The sequence below is a fragment of the Furipterus horrens genome, unplaced genomic scaffold (assembly GCF_987537825.1).
Source record: "Furipterus horrens unplaced genomic scaffold, mFurHor1.1.pri manual_scaffold_3, whole genome shotgun sequence".
Classification (NCBI taxonomy): domain Eukaryota; kingdom Metazoa; phylum Chordata; class Mammalia; order Chiroptera; family Furipteridae; genus Furipterus; species Furipterus horrens.
The window spans coordinates 135246668-135267353 of NW_028327173.1; the positions used below are offsets into that span (position 1 = coordinate 135246668).

The 20686-nt window shown below is 46.5% G+C and overlaps 2 protein-coding genes across 2 annotated transcripts; both read left to right on the forward strand.

Moving 5' to 3' along the window:
* The first annotated feature begins 2239 nt into the window (after positions 1 to 2239).
* LOC150015981 (granzyme B-like) lies at positions 2240 to 5552 on the forward strand. Its single transcript, XM_090271869.1, has 5 exons — positions 2240 to 2430; positions 3431 to 3581; positions 4109 to 4244; positions 4409 to 4669; positions 5301 to 5552. Exons 1-5 carry the CDS (start codon positions 2370 to 2372, stop codon positions 5475 to 5477), a joined length of 786 nt encoding a protein of 261 aa, XP_090127995.1. The 5' UTR covers positions 2240 to 2369; the 3' UTR covers positions 5478 to 5552.
* A 5871-nt stretch (positions 5553 to 11423) lies between these two features.
* Positions 11424 to 14333, forward strand: LOC150015982 (duodenase-1-like). Its single transcript, XM_090271870.1, has 5 exons — positions 11424 to 11602; positions 12555 to 12699; positions 13151 to 13280; positions 13472 to 13726; positions 14064 to 14333. The coding sequence occupies exons 1-5, from the start codon at positions 11455 to 11457 to the stop codon at positions 14223 to 14225; spliced, it is 840 nt and encodes a 279-aa protein (XP_090127996.1). The 5' UTR covers positions 11424 to 11454; the 3' UTR covers positions 14226 to 14333.
* The last annotated feature ends 6353 nt before the right edge of the window (positions 14334 to 20686 follow it).

The window sequence follows — 20686 nt, forward strand, 5'->3', positions numbered from 1 at the left end:
ACACTTCTCCCACTTCTGTATGGAACTGGCGCCACTCTAGCTGTTGCCCTCACCGTTGTTCCCAGATTGGGTGGGTCTGCGGACATTCTGGAAATGTGGAGACCCTTTAAACAAGTGGACTCTACTGAGACACTGATAGTTTCTTTCTCTGCCTCAACACCCACTGGTTTGCACAGTCAGAAGCAATGAAGCTTTATTTTCCCTGGTGCTGGGACCGTGAACTGTGCGATCTTGTCTGGTGCTGGAGTGCTCCCCAGGTGTCCCTCCCTACTTTATAAAATGTGTGACTGCACTTTCTGCCATCCTGCCACTGCCACCGCTGCCACTGCTTCCACCACACCACATCCTCCCCACCCTGGCTCTACCCCTCCTACCTGTCTGGATGAGTATTTCTTCTTTATATCCTTGTTTGTTGGACTTCCATGCAGCTCAATTTTCTGGAACGTCTGGTTGTCTCTAGTTTTGAGAAAGTTGTATTCCTTCTTAGTTGTGGAGGGAGATGCAACATGTCTGTCTAGGCTGGAAGTCCAACATTTTGAATACACTAAAAACCACTGAATTATACACTTTAAAATAATTAATTTTGTGTTATGTAAAATTCACCTCGTTCTTTAATCCTTTTTATTGTTATTCTATTACAGGTGTCCCAATTTTTTCTCCTTTTGCCCTCCTCCACCTCACCTCAAATTTTAATAAAGGTCATAACACACTCTTATTTTTAACATAATCCCTTTTATTTTTTAAAAATGCAGATATACATGAGAGTAAAATGTGTTAGTATATACTTCAGTACATTAAAGATGATTACCACTGAATATTCTGAAATCAGGTCATTTTGTTTTCGCTTTGATTAAATCATTTATAAGTTTTTCAATAATTTCTAAAATTAATTACATGTAAAGTTTTAAATACTAGGAAAGAAAGGCTATAGTGAAATGAATAATAGATTTTTAAGAATATGGAGAAAATTCTTTTGTTACAGGGTTAAGGGAGATAAAAGAAAATTTTTTTGTATATATAATATGACCTCAAATGTTTAAAATGCACTTCTTATAATAATAGTCTGTGGGAGATGAGAAAGTGAATAACATTTCTCTAACTTCCAAATTTTCTAAGTAAATATATATATTACCACTATAATCAGAAAGGTAATTTTATTTTTAAGATGTCTACTACAAGGCAAGATGAGTTCAATAAAGTTTGAACAGGGAACAGAGAATACTAAAAGGGCAATTTTAGTGTGGCTCACTTGCTTGGAGTATCATCCTATAAACTGAAAGATCATAGGTTCTATTCCCAGTCAGGGCACATGCCTGATTGGGTTGAGGATCTGCTCACTGATGTTTCTGTCCCCTCCACCAGGTAGCTCTCTAAAACAGCGATTTTCAACCAGTGTACCTCAGGAATTTTTCAAACATGCAATAACTAACTATCTATTGGGGGCATTGCCCTCTTTTCCCTTAAATTGTTAAATAAAAAAGTGAACACAGCCAACACAACAAGAGCCATCTGGTGTTGACTACCCTGTCTTGTACCATAAATATAAGTCCTATCATAGAATAGCATCTTATCGGTCACATTGCATAATAAGGTTGGGTCTGACTGGTTAATTCTTTGTACCAACAAACTTTATATATAAGCATAGACACCTGATTTTTTTAAAAATTACTTTGGAGCAAAAAGAATAGATAATTACTATCATTTTTATTGTTTGTAAATCAATCAAAATTATACCTATTTCTGTCAGATTGTGTATATATATATATATATATATATATATATATATATATATATATATATATATATATATATATATGTTTGGTGTGCCACAGAGCTTAGTGATTAGTTTATGTGTTCCATGAAATGAAAGGTTGAAAATCACTACTCTAAAGGAAGAAGACGCATCTCCAGTATGTTTGGCCACAGCACAGAGAAGGGCCTAAACACACACGTGTGAACACATTATCCTGATGTACTCAGTAGCATGGAAATGAGGCATTGATGTTTCTGTCACTAGGGACTCAAATTGCTGGGCTCCAGCACCTCTTTCATCAATACCACACCCTACCATCCTCACTTTGTACCCTTGGGTTCCTACTCTAGGCTAGAGCAAGGAGTCTGCTCTGAGTCATCAGCTGTGGGTACCGATGTGGTCACTGCCTCCTTCTCACAAAACCACCCAGACAGTGTCATCAGGCAAGAGGCGTGGGGGCAGAGAAGCTTTCAAAGGAAACCTTCTAGGATGAAGCACTACAAAAGTAGGCGGGAACTGAGGTCACTGAGCCCACCTACCTCCTTACTCTTCTGGGGGCTAAAAGACGGCACAGAAAAACCCCAGAAGCTTCAACCAGGGCATCCTTCCAGGGAAGATGTGGCCACTCCTGCTCCTACACCTGCTGGCACTTTTACTGCTCCCTGAGGCAGAGGCAGGTAAGTGACCATCCCCTCCTCATAGGCCCAATCCAGCCCACAGTGGTCACAGACCTCCTGTGCCCTCTGCACTCTGTTCTGAAGCCCAACTCCTATCCCATCTCAGACCCCTTTCCCCCAATATGATGCCAGATAGCTACAAGCAGAAATGACAAGGCAGAAAGCTATTCTCAAGAAAAGCCGGTGGGCACAATCCCCACCCCAGGCCCTAACTTTTCATCTAGAGAGCGGAGCTTTCCCAGAAGTGCGTGGAAGACGGTGGGAAACTGCAGAGGCCTCCATGTCTGTGATGAGACAGGTGTTCTCCTTTGGGTCTGCTTAGGAGAGAAGCCCAGAGCTCAGCAGACCCCACAGTTGGTGGGGTCACCGTCCCAGGACAATGCCGTTGCCTTTGCTCCAACCCAAGGCCCCTCAGTCCCTTTCTCCAGCTCTGCTTTTCTTCCCAGGCCTTTAGCAGTTCCCTTGTTTAAAGGATGAGCCACTGTGGTTGGCAACCCCTCTGCTCTCCAGAGTCCCATAGCACAGACCTTACCAACCCTCCTCCAGATGCCTGCTGAAGGCCATTCCTGCAGGCAGCCAACAAACCCCTACCTGGTGCAAACTACATGTCAGGCGCTAGACACGCTCTGCAACATCTAGATCCCTAAACTTAAGACCCAGCCACTGCAGAGTGGTGCTGTCCCGGATATCACAGGACCACAGGGGCCTCAGAAACTCACTTGAAATCAAGCAAAGCCAGGAGAGGAATTTTCAGGAACCTCTAGGCCTTCTCTGTCCCTCTGGCAGGCATGTTCACCTCCAACTAAGTGTGGAGACAAAGTCACACACCGAGCCTGTTGCTCTTCCCTTTTCCAGATGAGAAAGTTGAGGCTCCTCCCCACACCCTTTCACCTCCAGGCCAGCCCAGGCTCCCCTGTGCCCAGCAGTCCTGAGTCATCAAGCAGATGCCTGCCTGATAAACCCAGTGAGTGCACAAAAGCTTAACAGACTTTCCCTTCAGGGGAGATCATCGGGGGACATGAAGCGAAGCCCCACTCCCGCCCATACATGGCCTACGTTCGCTTTCAAAATGAGAAGTCAAGGGAGTCAAGATGTGGCGGTGTCCTTGTGCAAAAGAACTTTGTTCTGACAGCTGCTCATTGCAATGGAAGGTAAGGGGCAGCAGCCAACCTATAGCTCCTGAGACCCCCTACAGGGCCCCTGTCCTTTATCCCAGGGGCTGCAGCCCAGGGGAGCTCCCCAGGCTCCTGGTAATTCAAGCCCAGGAGAGCTCATCAGAGGAGCCCTCTGAGATCATGACTGGAGCGATGAGAGGCTGAGAAGTAGGACAGGTAGGCTTTGGGCTCAGAGACTCACAGGTGTAAGTGAAACACATGAGAAGAGCGGGGCCACACTGGCCAAATGAAGCAGCAGTGGACAATGAACACATGCACTGGGGTCAAATGAAAACTCGAGCAAATTTGTGATATTGCCTGAGGGCAAGAAAAAGTTCCCATAAGTCTTACCCTAAGTGTCACTGAGGAGCAGAGTCACTCAGCCCCTCTCTTCCTGTGGCCTCCATTTCCCCTAGCTGCAGCTCTGCCCTACCTCAGCTGTAAGGTGACCTTACGGGCTCCTGGGCTCTATCTCCTGTGACTCTACCACCCCCACATGAATGCTCACTCTGCTCTCTGTGCAGCTCAATCAATGTCACTCTGGGGGCCCACAACATCCAAAAGAATGAGAAGACCCAGAAGGTCATCCCGGTGAAAAGAGCCATCCCCCACCCATACTATAATAAAAATAAAATCTCCAATGACATCATGTTACTGCAGGTGAGAAAACCTCCCACTGCTCTTGCTCTCCTGAGTCCAAAATTTTTCCCCTCTAATGGAGACCTGTCTGCTCCCCTCTTCCCATCCTGACTGCGTGACCTGTTCCAATGACTCAGGCCCAGAGGCCACTGGCTGACCTGTCTCTCTTGCCTCTTCCCTATCAGCTAGAGAAAAACATCAAGCCAACAAGTGCTGTGAAGCCGCTCCGCCTGCCCAGGGGCAAGAACCGGCTGAGGCCAGGGCTGAAGTGCACTGTGGCTGGCTGGGGGATGGTCACCCCACAAGGCAGATTCTCAGACACACTGCAGGAGGTGGAGCTGACCGTGCAGGAGGATAGTGTGTGTGAAAATCGCTTCCACGGTTATTACAACAGTACCATTCAACTGTGCGTGGGGAACCCAATGGAAAAAAAGGCTTCTTTTCAGGTGGTATTAAGCATCTGACTAGTTTGGCTCTGGGGACAGGGATATTTGGGGACGGACTGGGACCTGGAGACCCAGGCAGTGGAAGACTTCTTCACTCTCTAGGCTCTGATCTTTCTCTCCAGGGAGAAAAGAGGGGAGCAGTCAGAGCTGGGGTGAAATAGGGCCTCAGAGACCCTACCAAGGGCCTGCAGTCAATCTAAACATGGCGCTCCTCCAGAAGGATGAATTTGCAGCACTCTGGCCCTCACAGAAGCACAGTGGTTAGAGAATTGTCCCCTGGGTGTGCAGCAGTTAAACCTGGTGGCTCCTTGGAGCTAGCACCCACCTTGATTAATGAGCTCATCCTCTGTGCTAAGTGTCTGCCCCACCTACCTGATTTCATGTCCTTGCACTGTGGACTGGAGCCACACTCTCAGAGCACCTTCATAGGAAGAGGACACAGGACCTGGGGGAGTGGAGGGAGCTGTCCCTGGGGAGAATCGAAGCAGTGACATGTCCAGGCCGAGCAGCCCCAGGGGCCTTCATGGCCTCTTATCTCCCACATGGTGCCATGCAAGGCAGTCTTCTCTGAGAGGGGACTTGAGAGGGCAGGACCAGGAAACTGGCTCATTCCTTTCTTCTGTGTCCACAGGGGGACTCCGGAGGCCCTCTCCTGTGTCACGGTGGCATTCAGGGCATTGTCTCTTATGGATTAAAGAATGGGACCCCTCCACGGGTCTTCACCAAAGTCTCAAGTTTCCTGCCCTGGATAAAGAAAACCATGAAAAGCCTCAAATTGCAGGAACTAGATTATCCTCTGTGGAGCTAATCCAGAATGCCACTGCAGGTTGGGAGGAGAGGTGGTGCCAGCAACCAAGTAAATAAATGTCTCTCAGCTAAGTGGGCAGAGCTCTGTTTTTGTTTATTATTCAACCCTCATTCATAGGCACCGGCTCTGTGCTCAGAAGACCAATGGCACAGTTCTGCTGTGTTCTGCTTCCTCTTCTTCCCCCTTCACCCACCACCTCCCTAAACTCCTTGCAAAGCTGTTACCCAGCTCCTTCCTGGACACACCTCCAGTGCCTGCCCTTCTGCCAGGGCAGAGACAACGAGCACCATCAGGAAAAAATATGAATCTCAGGTCCTGGGCTCAGCGTGAAGGTCTTACCTCTTTGCCCTTGTTACATGGCAGAGAAGAAGGGACTAACACTGGGTGCTGGACACAACCTGGGGCTGCAGCTCAACCCACAGCCCCACCACACTGGTAGGTGGAGGGGAGCTTCCTGAGCAGGACGTTTTCTCCCACAGCCAGGAAAGTGGCAGCTTTTTTAGGGGGGGTTGGTTGGACACAAAGCCTGAGAAGCTCCTCATTCTCTCCTAGGCTAAATTTCTTTCTTTGTCACCTTCTGCCTCCCTCTGACCCAAGGGCCCAGCATGGCCCCCAGTCTCCTGGCTGCCCCTTCTTCTTCATTCCTGCTAACCACTGAGAGTGCTCAGAGTCCACCAACTCCTGTCCCCTCCAGACCACACACTGATCTGAGCTTGCCACTTCCTCATATCCTTCCCACATAAGACACACAGTGTTCTGAGGTTTCAACAGAGCCTGGTCACTGAGCTGCCACCCCAGCTTATGCCCTGGCAAAGGGTACCATGGGATTGGGCCTGTGCAAGCACCACACAGGGCTCTGGAGTTCAGGGTTGTCAGGGTGTCTCTCCAGAAGACTTAGCCCCACCTCTCACTTGGGCAGAGCTAACTCAACCCCTCACATCCAGCCAGTGTCTCCACCATGAGATCAGTGTCTACTGACCTCCTGGTCACTCAGGAGCCTTAGTCCCTTTCAGCCCTGTTCCTCTGAGTCACTGCTGGCCTCTAGACTCAGACTCCCTGCTGGCCATTGTGGGCTATATCAGCCTTTTGAGTTATAAAGGGCTCCTCTCTGCAATAGCACTAGAAATTAAAATTTGTCCATCAACCAACAGACAGATGCTGATGGAGCACCAACTAAGTGCCAGGCATTGGAGATACACAGCAAACATAACACAGGTTCTATTACCTGAACGCAAGTTGACACTGACCGTGTTGACTTTCCTTCAAATCTAGTTCCCTCTCCCCCCTTCACATGAGTCCAGATGGCCTAGATCTCTGTTGGAAGTCCACAGGAGTAAAGTATTTGTGGTTTATTTTTATTGCTGGTTACACCCTCTTAATTTTATCACTTGTGACTCTGGAACAGCAGCGTATGGAATTAGGAAATGAATGTACTTCTTTCCTTTCTGATATGAAGTTACCAAGCTGTTCCCTGGAGCATCCTTTCACATCTAGTTGCACACAAGGCCTGCAGCAACACAGTCTCTCAATGACCTTGAGCACATTTACAGGGAAAGAGCAGTCTTGTCACACAGCTGCTGATTTGGAGCTGGAAAAAAAAATCCCTGCATCTAACACTTACTAAGGACCTATTGGGGAAAAAAAGTAAAAGGAAAAATGTGAAAAGCAAAACAAAAATAGTATTTTAAAAAGTCGCCCAGCCACATACTCATTTAGGTACAACATATATGAGGAAATGATTCTGCGGTTTGAGGAAATCATTCTAAGGTTTCAAGAAATGATTCAATGGTTTAAAACAAGTTTGAAAACCACACTGTAGGTCCTCGTCTTCCTTTGAGACATGAAGAAGAGACAAAGTCCCAGGACGGTGTGGTGCCCAAGTGAAGGTCCCATGTTAGGACAGAACCTGGTCTGAGCCCAAGCCCCAACAGCCAGACTAGCTAGAGGCCTTAGGTGTTTTCCAACACCCACCCTGTGATGACTTCCTGGTATCCCTGAACATGTGAGCTTCTGTTCAGACAGCTTCCCGGACAGAAAGCCTGTGGCAGCCATTCTGTGACAAGTATGCAAAACATGTTCTTTGGTGAGCTCAAGTCTGCATGTGAGCACATTGGGATGAGGCAGGTTAAGTACTTTAAATATGCTGATTCCTTCAACTCTCCTTTGCAAAAGTATCATCTTAGTTTCCACATTTCAGGAAATAATCCTTCCTTGCTTAAAGATCTTTGTGATAAATATTTTAAAAATATCTTCTAATGCTTCTACTCTTCAAATGATCTCCATATCTCTGATTCTGTTTCTGTTCTGGTTGTTTGCTTAGTTTGTTTTTAGATTCAGTTGTTGATAACTATGAATTTGTTGCCATTTTATGTTCATAGTTTTGATCTTCTTTTTCTTAAAATAGTCCCTTTAATATTTCATATAATAATGGCTTGGTGATCATGAACTCTCTTAGCTTTACCTTGTCTGGGAAGCACTTTATCTGCCCTTCCATTCTAAATGATAGCTTTGCTGGGTAGAATAATCTTGGTTATAGGTCCTTGCTTTTCATCACATTGAATACTTCTTGCCAGTCCCTTCTTGCCTGCAAAGTTTCTTTTAAGAAATCAGCTGATAGTCTTATAGGCACTCCTTTGTAGGTAACTCTCTGCTTTTCTCTTGCTGCCTTTAAGATTCTCCCTTTATCCTGAAACTTTAGCATTTTAAATATGATGTGTCTTGGTGTGGTCCTCCTTGGGTCTAGCTTGTTTGGGGTTCTCTGTGATTCCTGGACTTGCATGTCTGTTTCCTTCACTTATTAGGGAGTGTTCCTTCATTATTTTTCAACTAAGCTTTTAATTTTCTGCTCTGCTTCTTCTGGCACCTCTATTATTCGGATGTTGGTACATTTAAAATTGTCCCAGAGGTTCCTAAGCCTCTCCTCATTTTTTTTCTATTCTTGTGTCTTCATTCTGTACTGGTTGACTGTTTATTTCTCCTTTTTGTTCCAAATATTTGATTTGAACCCTGGCTTCCTTCCCTTCACCATTGATTTCATGTAGATTTTTCTTCATTTCACTTAGAATAGCCTTCATGCCCTTCCTTATGTGTTTGCCATACTCAATCATTTTGTGAGCATCGTTATCATCAGTGGTTTGAATTCTGCATCTGTTAGGTTGGCTGTCCCCTTGTTACTTAGTTCTCCCTCTGGAACCTTGATCTGCTTCCTCTTTTGGGCCATACTACCCATTTGGATCAGCATTACTTCTTTATGTCTTCATTTGTTGAACTTCCATGCAGTTTGGTTCTCTGATAGTTATGGTTGTTTTTTATTTTAAGGTAGCTGTAATCCTTCTTATGGTTGTGGAAAGAGGCAAAGCATGTCTACCTACACCTTCATCTTGACTGGAAATCTGGGCCATATTTCTTTGTCTCCTCAACTTGGCAGCCTGCTTGTGTTTGTTTCTGTGTATTAGGTAGAGCAGCTTTGACTCCCTGTCTCAGTAGGGTGGTTTATTGTAGAAAAAGCACCTGTAAATTGTGTGGGGTGGAGCCTTAGGTAATAACTAGGGTAGGCAACACGTTTCACTAGTTTTTGGCTCTGTGTCTGGGAAGAGCTCAGAGAGGGGACAATGTCCCAGGAAGGATCTGTGTCCTGGCCCTCTCCCTGTTTCTAGTCATTTCACTTTTTCTTCATATGACACTGGGGCTCTTCCGGATGTTGCCTTGGTGTTGAATGCCAAAAGTGGTAGGTCTGTGTAAATCCTAAGTCTGTATGGGCCCTTTAAGAGGCGTCTCCTGGAATCTGTCTGTTTCTTCCACCTCCCCACCAACCCCCACTAGTTTTGACAGCCAGGAGTTATGAGGACTTATCTTCCTGATGCTGGCATCTTGGGCTGTGTGGTCTAGCCTGTGTCTGGGATACTTAACTCTCGATGTATCACTCCCTTTTTTGTCCACCAGACATGAATGCGAAACTGTGCATTCCACCACCTCTCCACGCCACACGGTGTCTCCATGTCTCTCTGCCCATCTCCACATCTCTGCTCCTCCTACATCTCTGCAAGTATGTGGTTTTTTAAAATCCTTGCGGTTGGATTTCCACACAAATTAATTTTCTAACAATTCTGAGTGGTATTTGTTTTGTGGTCTGGTTGTAAATTTTTCTGCAGTTGTGCGAGGAGGTGAAGTGTGTTTACCTATGCTTGCATCTTGGCTGGAAGTCCTTTATTTTGAATTTGGTTATGTTGCTTTTTGACATACAAAATTATAAAAATTACTTTTTACATATCAAAATCTATTTATCAGTCTTTCCTTTGAATGTCTTTGAATTTAGATTCATTGGTGGAAAGTCTTTACCCCTTCTAAGTTTATAAAGAAATTCATCCATGCCCATTCCTAGTACATGTATGGTTTTATTTTATATGTTTAAGTGTCTCATCTATTTGCAGTTTATTCTCATAGTTTATATGAACTATGACTCCAAATTAATGTCTTTAAAACATGACAATCTCAACTGTGATTGGAAAAGAAAAAATTACTATCTGGTAGTTCCAAATCATTTATTAGAAAGTTTATCTTTTTCCACTAATTTGAAATGCCACATTATTATGAACTACATATGCTTATTATGTACTTGGAACTGTTTCTTGATCTTCTATTTGTTTCACTGGCCTCCCTGTTTATTCATGAGTCAGCATCATAGGTATGTTTTTAATATCTGATAAGACTTACCCTATACCTTTTCTTGTTTCTTGCTGTCATAATTTTCTGAGATATTCTTGCATGCTTTTGTCCACATAAGTTTTAGAAATTATATACAATTTATGTAACACTGGAAAAAAATGATATTTTTTATTGGAATCACATTTAATGTACATATTAACTTGGTACAAAATCTCCAAAATGCAGTAGTTCTCTGGACAGCAGTGTGAGAACACTATTGACTTCCTGGCATTCACTCCCACTTCACAAGAGAGGAACTGTGGGAACAGCCCACCTTCTTCCATTCTCAGTACACGTGCTTTGGACAGAGCAAACCCGAACCTCTCCAAAGGCTGTCACCTAGGCTGACCGGGACCATGGTTTCAATTCTTCTGACCACCTCTACATGGACCTAAAGCTGGGTGGCAGGTTGTGCTCTGCTATGACTGAGCAGAGTATCTCCCATCCCACAGGCTCTTCTTACATGACTGCAACACTCTTTCTTTTAAAATCTGGATGAGGACTTTTGATTGTCCCAAGCAGTGGAATAATGTCACATGGATCCATATGACTTCAAAGTCTAGGAAAGAAAAACAACACTTCTGCTGGGATCAGTTTGGGAGAGATGCTCACTCTGTAGAAGCGAACAATGTTTGCAAAGACTGAACAGTCCTATGCAGAGAGAGGAACTGATGCTCAGCAGCCAGCCAGCACCAACTGCTGGGCATGTGTAAGTGCATCTTCAGGTGACCCCAGACATCAAGGGGAGCTAAGGGGAGCTACCCACACTAAACACTGACTGAAATGCATATTCATGAGGAAATTAATGTTGTTGTTAGTATTTTAAACCACTCACTTCTTACTAACTAGAACAAGCCCTTTTCAGCATTGCTGCCACACCATTCTGTCCAGCCTTCTACTCATGGCCATCAACAAATTTCTCTGATCACTGATGGTTTTGTCTCCTTCACCAAACGCAAGAAATGCCATCTCAAGTACCCTAAGTCTCACAAATGGGGGCCTTAATAAACAATCATCCAAACAGTCTAAACAAATCCAAGGGAGTGAGAGGTTTGCATGCATTATAATGACACTTGGGTTTCTGGGGTTCAGGGACTGATTACTGGCTGATGCAGCAGCACCAACGGCCCGATTTGGAGTCTGCAGTTCCTGTTTCCAGCTGGTATAGTCACATTGACTCAAGAGCTACAGTTGCTTTGTGGTTACTGATATAATCTCACTCCAATCAGGCCAAAGGATTTGACCAAGCAGCTACACAAGGCAGTCAGAGAGAATGCCTTACATGATCAGAGCCACAAGACCAGAGAACCCGAGTATCAGAAGACCAGGAGAAAACACCAGCAGCTCTGACCTGGGCAGTCTTCCTGAGGAGATGCATCCAGTGGTAATGCTTTTTCTTCTGGCTCTCAAAGCAGAGGCAGGTGAGTGACTATTCCCCAACAGAAATCCAGTTCTATGCCACATTGGCACAGCATGCTCAGATGCCACACTGAGACACATCCGGCCCTGACCATCCACTGAAACCTCTTCAAGTCTAGAGTCAACCCCCCTCAAAGACTAGCAAATCTGATGCTGAACGAAAGCTGAGTAGGAATGGCAGGGAGGAAGACTGCTCTCCAGGAGAGCCTGTGGGTGCTCTCCCATTCCCTTGTCATCTGGAAAGTGAGGGTTTTTGTTTGTTTGTTTGTTTTAACAAAGGCATCTGGAAGAAAGTTGGAGGTGGAAATGAGAAATACTTGTTCAGAAAATGGCATGGCATCTTGGAAAAAGGGGCTGGCTTCCATAATCAAAATAAGGTCCACTAACATTCTAACTCCATGTCTTAAAATCTACCCTCGACCTTCACCCCTTTTTCCAAGATTCGTGAAGAAGCTGAGGACCCAGTGGATCCCAGAGTTGGTGGCATCCTGGTCTCCCAAAACTAGTATGTGGCTGCTTCAATCTTAAGTCCTCTCTGGTATTTTCTCAGTCACAGTGTTCGGAATATCACAGGCCAGCAGCAGCACATTGAGTCTGGGGGCAGCGGGGAGAAAAACCCAGGGAGCACAGGGGAAGGATTTTCCAGGATCTGCTGGCACTCCACTGCTTGTTCCAAACACAGACCCTGTCTGCCCACAGACAGGACCACTGTAGGAATGAAGCAATCAGGACTGCTCTTCCTTTGTCAAAGGGAGAGTCTGAGTGTTGGGGTCACATGGCAACCAGGAGTGTCACCCAAGGACCTCGGAACCCCCTACTTGGTTGCAGCTGACGGCTAAAGACCTCACCTCTGCGACCCAGCTCTTCCCCATCCTGCTCCTGTCTGTCCCACTCTGCCACTCTCCAGCCTTTGGCTCTATGAGCACGGCAGGCAGGGTAGAATTTTTCTTTCAGGGAAAATCATTGGCAGGCACGAGACCAAGCCACACTCTCGTCCCTACATGGCACTTCTTCAGATCAGGACTGAAAAATCAAAAACATGTGGGAGTTTCCTTGTGCGGGAGGATTTTGTGCTGACAGCAGCTCACTGCTGGGGAAGGTGAGGAGCGGAACCTGGGCCCCTACCCTTCTGCAGATACCTCACAGGGCTCCCATTTCTCAGGGGCCTCACACCTAGACACACAGTGGAGCTCTTCAGAGAACAAGTAAGCTTTGGGGAGAGAGGGACTGTGCACTGTAAGTGGCCTGTTGAAGACAGGAGGGACTGATCAAAGGTGACATAGAAAGGAGGCCAGGGGCACAAGTGTCAGTAATTCATGGTTTTTCTTAGACACAGGCAAGCTCAGTGCATGGCTGAGCACCCTAAATCTGCTTCAGGAACTGTCACCTACCCCAAGCTACCAAGCAGCAGATGACACAAAGCTGCTCAGCCCCCATCCTCTGTAATTCCTCTCACTCCAGTCCTGCCCCGTTCCCAGCTGTCCTCTTTCCTTCATGGCCCTTGGGCTGTATCTGCTGTGACTCTACATCTACCTATGCTCTCTGTGCAGGTCAATCAATGTCACCCTGGGGGCCCACAACATCCAAGAGAATGAGAAGACCCAGCAGGTCATCCCAGTGAAAAGAGCCATCCCCCACCCAGACTTTCATCCTAAAGTCAATGACATCATGTTACTGCAGGTAGTGCCCATCACTCCACTGGTTCTTGCACACCTTTATCCTGGGGTGTGCATTTTCCATTACCTCTTTCCTGTCCTTCTTCCTAGTAGCACCCATTTCATTGTCCCAGGGCCATGAAGAAGGCAACCCCATGACTGTCCCTGGAGTCTGTGGGCCCTTGGTAGATTAGAATTCTTTTTCTCTACCTTTAGCTGCAGAGGAAGGCCCACCTGAATTCTGCAGTGAAACCCCTCAGCCTGCCCAGGAGGGGAGAGGAGGTGAAGCCAGGCATGGTGTGCAGTGTGGCCGGCTGGGGGCGCCTCGACCTGACCACCAGGACTAACAAACTGCATGAGGTGGACCTGGAAATCCAAAGGGATGAGCTGTGCATCCCTCTCTACAAAAGCTACAACCAAACCAAACATATATGTGTGGGGGACCCAAAAAAGAATCAATCATCTTTTTCGGTGAGATCCCCAGCATTGTCCATGCCCAGCCCTGGGCACACCCAAGCTTAGTGGGGACCTGGAGCAGTGGGAACTAGCCAGAGCCCTATGTCCTCAGCCTTTCCATCAATCCAAGCTCTGGTCCTGTCTCCCTGGGACACATGAAAGACTGTCCCACAGCCACTTATGGGCAGAGACTTCCTGGGGAGGAAAAAGCAAAGAAAGGTCCATCAGTCTGGTTGAAAGCCTGAGACCTAGTGAAATGACAAGACCTGCTCTGACCCTGAAACCCATACTGCCCCCAAACAGAGACCACCCACCTCCAGATAAAGTCAGTCCTTTTTTCCTATGCCAACAGGGAGACTCTGGAGGCCCCCTGGTATGTGACAACATGGCCCAGGGCATTGTCTCCTTTGGAAAAGCAGATGGGAAACCTCCCCGTGTCTACACTAGGATCTCCAGCTTTTTGCCCTGGATAGAAAATGCAATGAGGCATTTAAAATTGAGGAGACCAAACTGATGCACCCTGGAATTGATCCTTCTATCTTCTCTGGGGCACAGGCCAGAGCTGCACCAGGCAGATGGAGTAGAGGGAAGGCTGCCAGACACTTAATAAACTTGCATCTCTAGAGTGAAAATCACTGAATCCTCCTTTATTTACCAAAATATTGGTTAATTATCTACTGTGTGTCTGGCAAACATCTGTTCATGTTTCTGATATGTCAGAGGCTTCAGTCTTCTGCATACCACAACTTCCACCTCTAAATGTTTTTCTTTAATGCTGCATTGTTACTCAGCTCCTTCAAAATATTCCTTCCCAGTGCCAACTCCTTCTGCCACGCTGAATGTTAACTGTACCAGAAAAAGGGAGACATCCTCTAGGAAAAGAAGACCCTCTTATCTTATCTCATCCTTATTGCCCTCCTACTCTAAGCCACACATGCACCCCTACTCCACACAGCCCCAGTGCCCATATGCAACTTAAAGGAACCCAAACATTGGATGGAGGATCCCCTAAGAAGCTCGGGGGTAAAGGGCCATTTCTCTGTCCTAACCAAAATGGGTGGAAAGATTTTGGAAAAGTGTAGCTTACTCCATGCAGCACTCCCCTCCTCCACCCCAAATGCAGAGAAGCTTGAAAGCCTGAGAAGTTGCAGGAGGGCCCTTCAGTGCTCCCAGGCCCAGCTCAAGTCCCTATCACAGCGCTGTCTTGGGCCCAGAGCACAGTGCAGCCCCTGTGTCCTGGCAGCCCCTCCATGTGAAGCACGAAATGACCTCAGGCTGCTCTTTCATGGTGATTTAGCCAGCCTCTCCCTGCCTCCCACTGATCCCTGTGTGTGTGCATTTCCAAAGGAAACCAAAATCCTTTTTATACAATTGAATAAAGAAAAGGAATTTCATTTTAGAACATAAAACTTAGAGAAGGGGAGGCTAAAAAGATTAAGTGGTGTGCCAAATATCTGCCATTGATGAGTGTGCTTCACCTATGGAAAAGTATATTTTGGGTATGAAAGTACTAGATATTATTCATAAAAAAAAAATAGTTAAACCCAGAACACGTTAATAAGAAAATGAAAATTACCAAGAATTTCACCACCCAGAGGTCATCGTTATAGATGCTTAAGCTTGTGGTTTCCATTCTTTCTCTCTGTATTCATAAAATGCTGGCTTTGCACAAAATCGGGATTGGACTGTTTAAAACTCACAATGCCCTCCCTTCATTACTCTTTCTCCTGCCGTCATCCTGGGGGGAGTGTTGGGATAATCTGTCTGCAATTGTTTGTGATTGTTCAACCCTGCGCATTCAGAGACAGGGTCCCTGGACTCTGGATGCAGGAAATGGAGTTACCATTTGGGGTATTTGGGGTGTCCAGGGCAAGGCCAGCCTCCACCTCACACCACCAAGCAGATCCCTCCCCATAGCCCTGCCCACCTTGTACACTAAGTACAGGTTCTCAGTTGACTCCAGCTCACTGTCAGCTTTTCAAGGGCAGGAGCCATGTTCCTCACATCCCTGGATTTGACATGCTGAATAATTACTCATAATTTCATCAGAATGGAAAGAGAGCCAGGAGCCAATACATGAAAAAATTCTTAAATTAGCCTCTGGGACCTCTGAGGTTCCAACCCTCTGCTGGTCGCAGCTACAGCCTTCACTTTCTTCCCACTCATTACTTCTGCCTCAGCAGTGGGCGTGCAAATGTGGTGACAGTGCCATTGTCCCCTAACAAATCAGAGAACGTCAACAAAGCCCCTTGTGTGATAACACCCAGCAGAACTAGAGGGGCACCAACCAGTAGGTATGTGAGGTGACTGAGAAATGCTTCCCTTGTTCCCCTGAGGGGCTCTGTGTCTCGAAAAAAAGAAACATCAGCAGGTCCATCCTGGGTAGAACTTTTGCAAAAATGCAGCCACTCCTGCCCTTATTGGTCTTTCTTCTGCTTCCCTCCCTACCCACTCACACACTGGGACCTGTAGGTGACCACGCCCATTCCAGAGGTGGGAGCCCATCTCACAAACACCTGTACTTCTGACCCTTTCATCCAGCACAAGCAGGGTCTTTTCCTCCACCTGAGCCCAGGAACTTTCTCAGAACTAACAAGTCTGATGCTAGATAAACACTCCACAAGGATGCCCAGGAGGAAGGGTGTGCACTTAAAGGTGTAGCAGCTGTTAACTTCCCTCTTAACACCTACAAAGTGAGTTGATCATAGAAAAGCAATTGGCAAAACATGTGGAGCTACAAAAGACAAGTCATTAAAATCCCTCATTTTGACCCAGGAAAGGGCACCTCAGACACACCAGATACTGGACCTGGAAGTTGTTCTGGACCCCAGCTTAAAAACCAGTTAAATTTCTCAGGAGATGTCGGCTGGCTGTGGCCTTCACCATCCACTGCAGGGAGCTCCTGTCAGAACAGAGTTATCTCATACATGGACACGCCACATGTGGTCTCCTCTTCATCTTGAATGAGACCATAATCCATGCCCAGGAGAGAAGCTCAGGGTTTGATTGATCTCAGAAATGGACAGATGATGGCACACAGCTTCCCGGTTACCTTGATCTTCCCCAGGCCTGAGCACTCAATTTTCAGCCTCACCTCCCCTGCTTCCCAGGCCATTAGCTGCTCTACTGTTTCTGGCTGTACCCTCTCCCGTTCCTGTGGCCTTAAAACCCACTGAACATCAGTGAGAAGCTAACTGGAGTCCATGTATTCATGCAGTCAAAAATACCTACTGAGAACCTAGGATGTGTTAGGCCTTAGGATATGAGCATTTTAGAAAAATCCAACTCCATAAGCTCAAGGGTAGATGATTAGAAATAGCACCCATAGGGGTGTTAGCACAGGCTCAGAGAGCCAGGGAGACTCACTGAGTCCTGTTCACATCCCTTGGGGCTCTACCATCTTCAAGATATGTCTTAGCTCCTCTATACATGTGTCTGAGCAGGACTCAGAGAGCAAGCACTGTACCCCCTTTCTTAGAAGAGAATTCTGAGGCTTGAGGTTTAGTAAAAGTAATTAGGCTGCAGAAGGACCTAAGAGATGCTCCTCCCAACACCCATCAATATCTTTGGGGCACATAGACCACGCAGATCAGTCATCACCTTCCTAAGCAATCCCTCCTGACCACAGACACTGCCAGTCACCCAGCTTCAAGCCATATCCTTCAAAGCAGATGAGCAGGGGATGTGAAGCCAATGCACATCTCTCCTTCACACCCTCACACACACTCCTGTGCACAACCTCACATACACAATCTCGATTTAGGTGTGAGGGGAAATAAAGAAAAGGAAAACACAAAGAAAAGATTTAAATGATGCAGAGGAAGTTAATGTAGGTGAAAAACAGAAGAGAAAGAATGCCATTTTTATTTCCTTAGAATCACATCCCAGGTATGGTGGTGGTTGTTTCTTTTTTTCTTCTCTCTTCTTTCCCATCTTGCTTTACCCTAAAAAGGTAACAAGTTTCTGTCAAGTGGATTATCTCTGATTATTACTGGATTTATTTTCTATAACGAGCCCTGGCTGGTTTAGCTCAGTGGATTGAGCGTCGGCCTGCGAGCTAAGTGTCGCTGGTTCGATCTTCCAGTCAGGGCACATCAGAGAAGGAAAACTCTGACTCCAAAAAACCTCCGCTGCCTTGCGGCATACCTCTTCAGGGGAAAGGCTAAGGGAGTAAACCCCGACAGAAAATCCGGAGCCGGAGTCCCTAAGGCGGTTTGACGTTGTAGTCAACACCGGCAACTCCTGCGGCGCACCTGAAGCCAAGCTGTATTGACTTCGTCTTTCCCTTGGACCCTTCAGCTGCGAAGAGAGGGGGGGTCTGCTGCATGGGCAACAGCAGACCCTCCATATCACCCTGCCCAGGCTCTGTAGCTTCAGCTTCACTGGAGAGGACACTCCAGCGTCATCGCAAGATGTTGATTCAACACGGGAGGAGACAGATACCGTGTCACTCCCGAGTCGGACTGCACAGCCATTCTCGGAGGTGCAGATAGACTCTTAAGAAGCTACACCATCATCTCTCGAGACGGACGGCTGCCGACGATTTTCTATAACAAATTCGCACAAATTTTAGCAGCTTACAGTTACTATTAGCTCATAGTTCTGTAGGTCTGAATTCTGTGCAGGCTCAACTGCGTTCTTTGCTCGAGGTCTCTGAAAGCCAAAATCAAGGTCTCAGCCAACCTGGACTTTGTGCCACAGAATCTGGAAAAGGCTCAGCTTCCAAGCTTATTCAGGATGTTGTCTGAACTTGGTTCTTGGCAGTCATGGGAAGGAGTGTTACAGAACCCCTGGACTGCTCCAATTGAAAACAAACCCACGGGCTCTTTAGTTAGGGGTCCGATTGCCCACCACCAGAATTACAAGTCTCAATAGTTTAGTCGAGTGAAAAGAAAATTGTTTATTTAACAGTTACACATATCCTTGCCACCAAACCTAGCCAGTTTTAGGAAGGTCAGAAACACCATTTCCCTACTTCCCAAACACAGTTCAGCTTTACCAGAAGCTGCCAATCATTCAATCTGATTGGGGAGGTCCTTTCTGTGCTGTGGTGCCCTTCAGCTCTCAATGCAAAACCACCAGGATTCTCAGCCTCCTTGGAAAGTGTCTTCTTTCTGTAAACCGCGTGGACCTCCTCTCCTTCTCCAGAGCACCCCTGCGAACACCCGCCAGCAAGGGAGACAGCCCCAGAGTGCGCCCCCTAAAGTCTTCGCAGCTGCCTATATATCCTTGACTTTGTCCTCTGACGCAGTGGGTGTTGCCAACAGTTCTGACCATTCACAGAACCCCACGTAGGCTCTGTGTGCTTTCCATACCGTCCCCTGGTTCAAGACTCCTCCCATCCACCTGAGACCTTGGAAGCATCCAAGCAATTTTGCATAATGAGAGACACCAACCACCAGCTTCAGGCATGTGGAGGCATTCTGAAAGCTGCTTCCTTCTCCCCATCCCCCAGCCACAAACTCCGGTGATTTTTGGACTCCCCTGTTTCTGTAACAGGAGGGCCCAGTCTCCTTGCTGCTTATCATGAGGTGAAGGGGGCAATTCTCAGCTCTGAAGACTGCCCTCATTCCTTGCCACATGGCCCCTCCATCTTTAAATCAACAATGGGACAAATCTGCTTCATGCTTGGGGTTTTTATGACTTCATCTCCTGCAGCCAGCTGGAGAAAACTCTCTGTTTATGAAGGGCTCCTGTGATAAGGTTAGGTCCACTTAGATCATCTCCCAGCCACCAAACAGTCTTAACATAATCACGGAAGTGACATCTCATTGTGTTCATACATCCCAAGCACACTCCAGTGAGGGGACTATATGAGCAAAGGTGAGGGTCCCTGGGAATCATTTTAGGATTCCACCTACCACAAATACCATGAACTCCAACAGTAACAATGACAAAGCTTTTCAGTGGAACAACAGAGAAATGTGAGGCAGGTAGAGTTCAGAATCACCTGTAGACTGAGTCTGCATATCTCCCTCCTAGGACATTAGTCCTTCTCTTTCCAGGTTCAAAGCCACTCAGATTCTCAGGAAACATGAACATCAAGTGGATTAGAGGCACATGTGTCTTGAGAGAAGCAAGACAATATCCTGAGCAGGGAGAACTGTGAGCCAGCCAAGGAGAAAGCAAGACAATGCTTACCTGGTTCTGACCTGGGAGGTCATGAGAGAGTGGACCCCAGGCTGTGACATGGGATATCAGCAGAAGATCAGGATGTCCAACAGGCATTCAGTACATTAAGAAAAATAGTATTTTCTTCTTCATTGCTTCTCTAGGAAATTTGAATACTGGCTCAGCTTCCAATGAAAAGAAAAAGATGCAAAGAAGAGGAACTTGATAATGAGAAAAGAGACTGAGCTAGTCATTTGAGACTTTGTCAACTGAGCACTAAAGCATAGACCTCAGCCTCCAGTTGGAGGGGACCGAGGTAAGGGCCAGCTCTCCCTCACTAGGGAGCTGAACTTAGGGTTACTAGGAGGTAGAAATCCAAGCAGAGTATATAGTAGACATCAGCCAATTTATTTATTTAATCTGACAATGTATATAATCAATGTCAGCAAAGTGCCCGGTTCTAACTCAGCAAGCACATTGTGATTTTTCTGACAGAAGGAACTAACTGTCTTGATGAAGGAAGAACAGTTGACAAGATGAGCCAGAGGAGCTGGGCTTTCCAGGAAGGTTACCCAAGGCAGGGGCTGCTCTGCACACTGTACGTTGCCCCCAGGGATGAAAAGACAATGACAACTTCATGGTCCCAGCCCTTCACAGCTAGTATAGGTTCTGATACATAAATAACTGTTTCTTGGTATATTTTTCCTCCCCTGTTGTCTTTACTGTCAGAAGCAAATAATGGAAGAGAACCAAGAGCTTTGGTTCCCAGCCAGTGCAGTGGCTCAGGCTGAGAAACAGTGGGAGGAATCTGGGTTCATCTGAATTAAACTACAAGAGTTTCATCGTATAAACAAAGAAGGAAGC

Bases quoted from the DNA above. Each gene is read 5' to 3' on its own strand.
- LOC150015981 (XM_090271869.1), top strand. From the start codon at position 2,370: ATGTGGCCACTCCTGCTCCTACACCTGCTGGCACTTTTACTGCTCCCT. The intron at 3,582-4,108 runs GTAAGGGGCAGC...CTCTCTGTGCAG, and splicing joins GCTGCTCATTGCAATGGAAG to CTCAATCAATGTCACTCTGG. The intron at 4,245-4,408 runs GTGAGAAAACCT...CTTCCCTATCAG, and splicing joins ATGACATCATGTTACTGCAG to CTAGAGAAAAACATCAAGCC.
- LOC150015982 (XM_090271870.1), top strand. From the start codon at position 11,455: ATGCCTTACATGATCAGAGCCACAAGACCAGAGAACCCGAGTATCAGA. The intron at 12,700-13,150 runs GTGAGGAGCGGA...CTCTCTGTGCAG, and splicing joins GCAGCTCACTGCTGGGGAAG to GTCAATCAATGTCACCCTGG. The intron at 13,727-14,063 runs GTGAGATCCCCA...CTATGCCAACAG, and splicing joins AGAATCAATCATCTTTTTCG to GGAGACTCTGGAGGCCCCCT.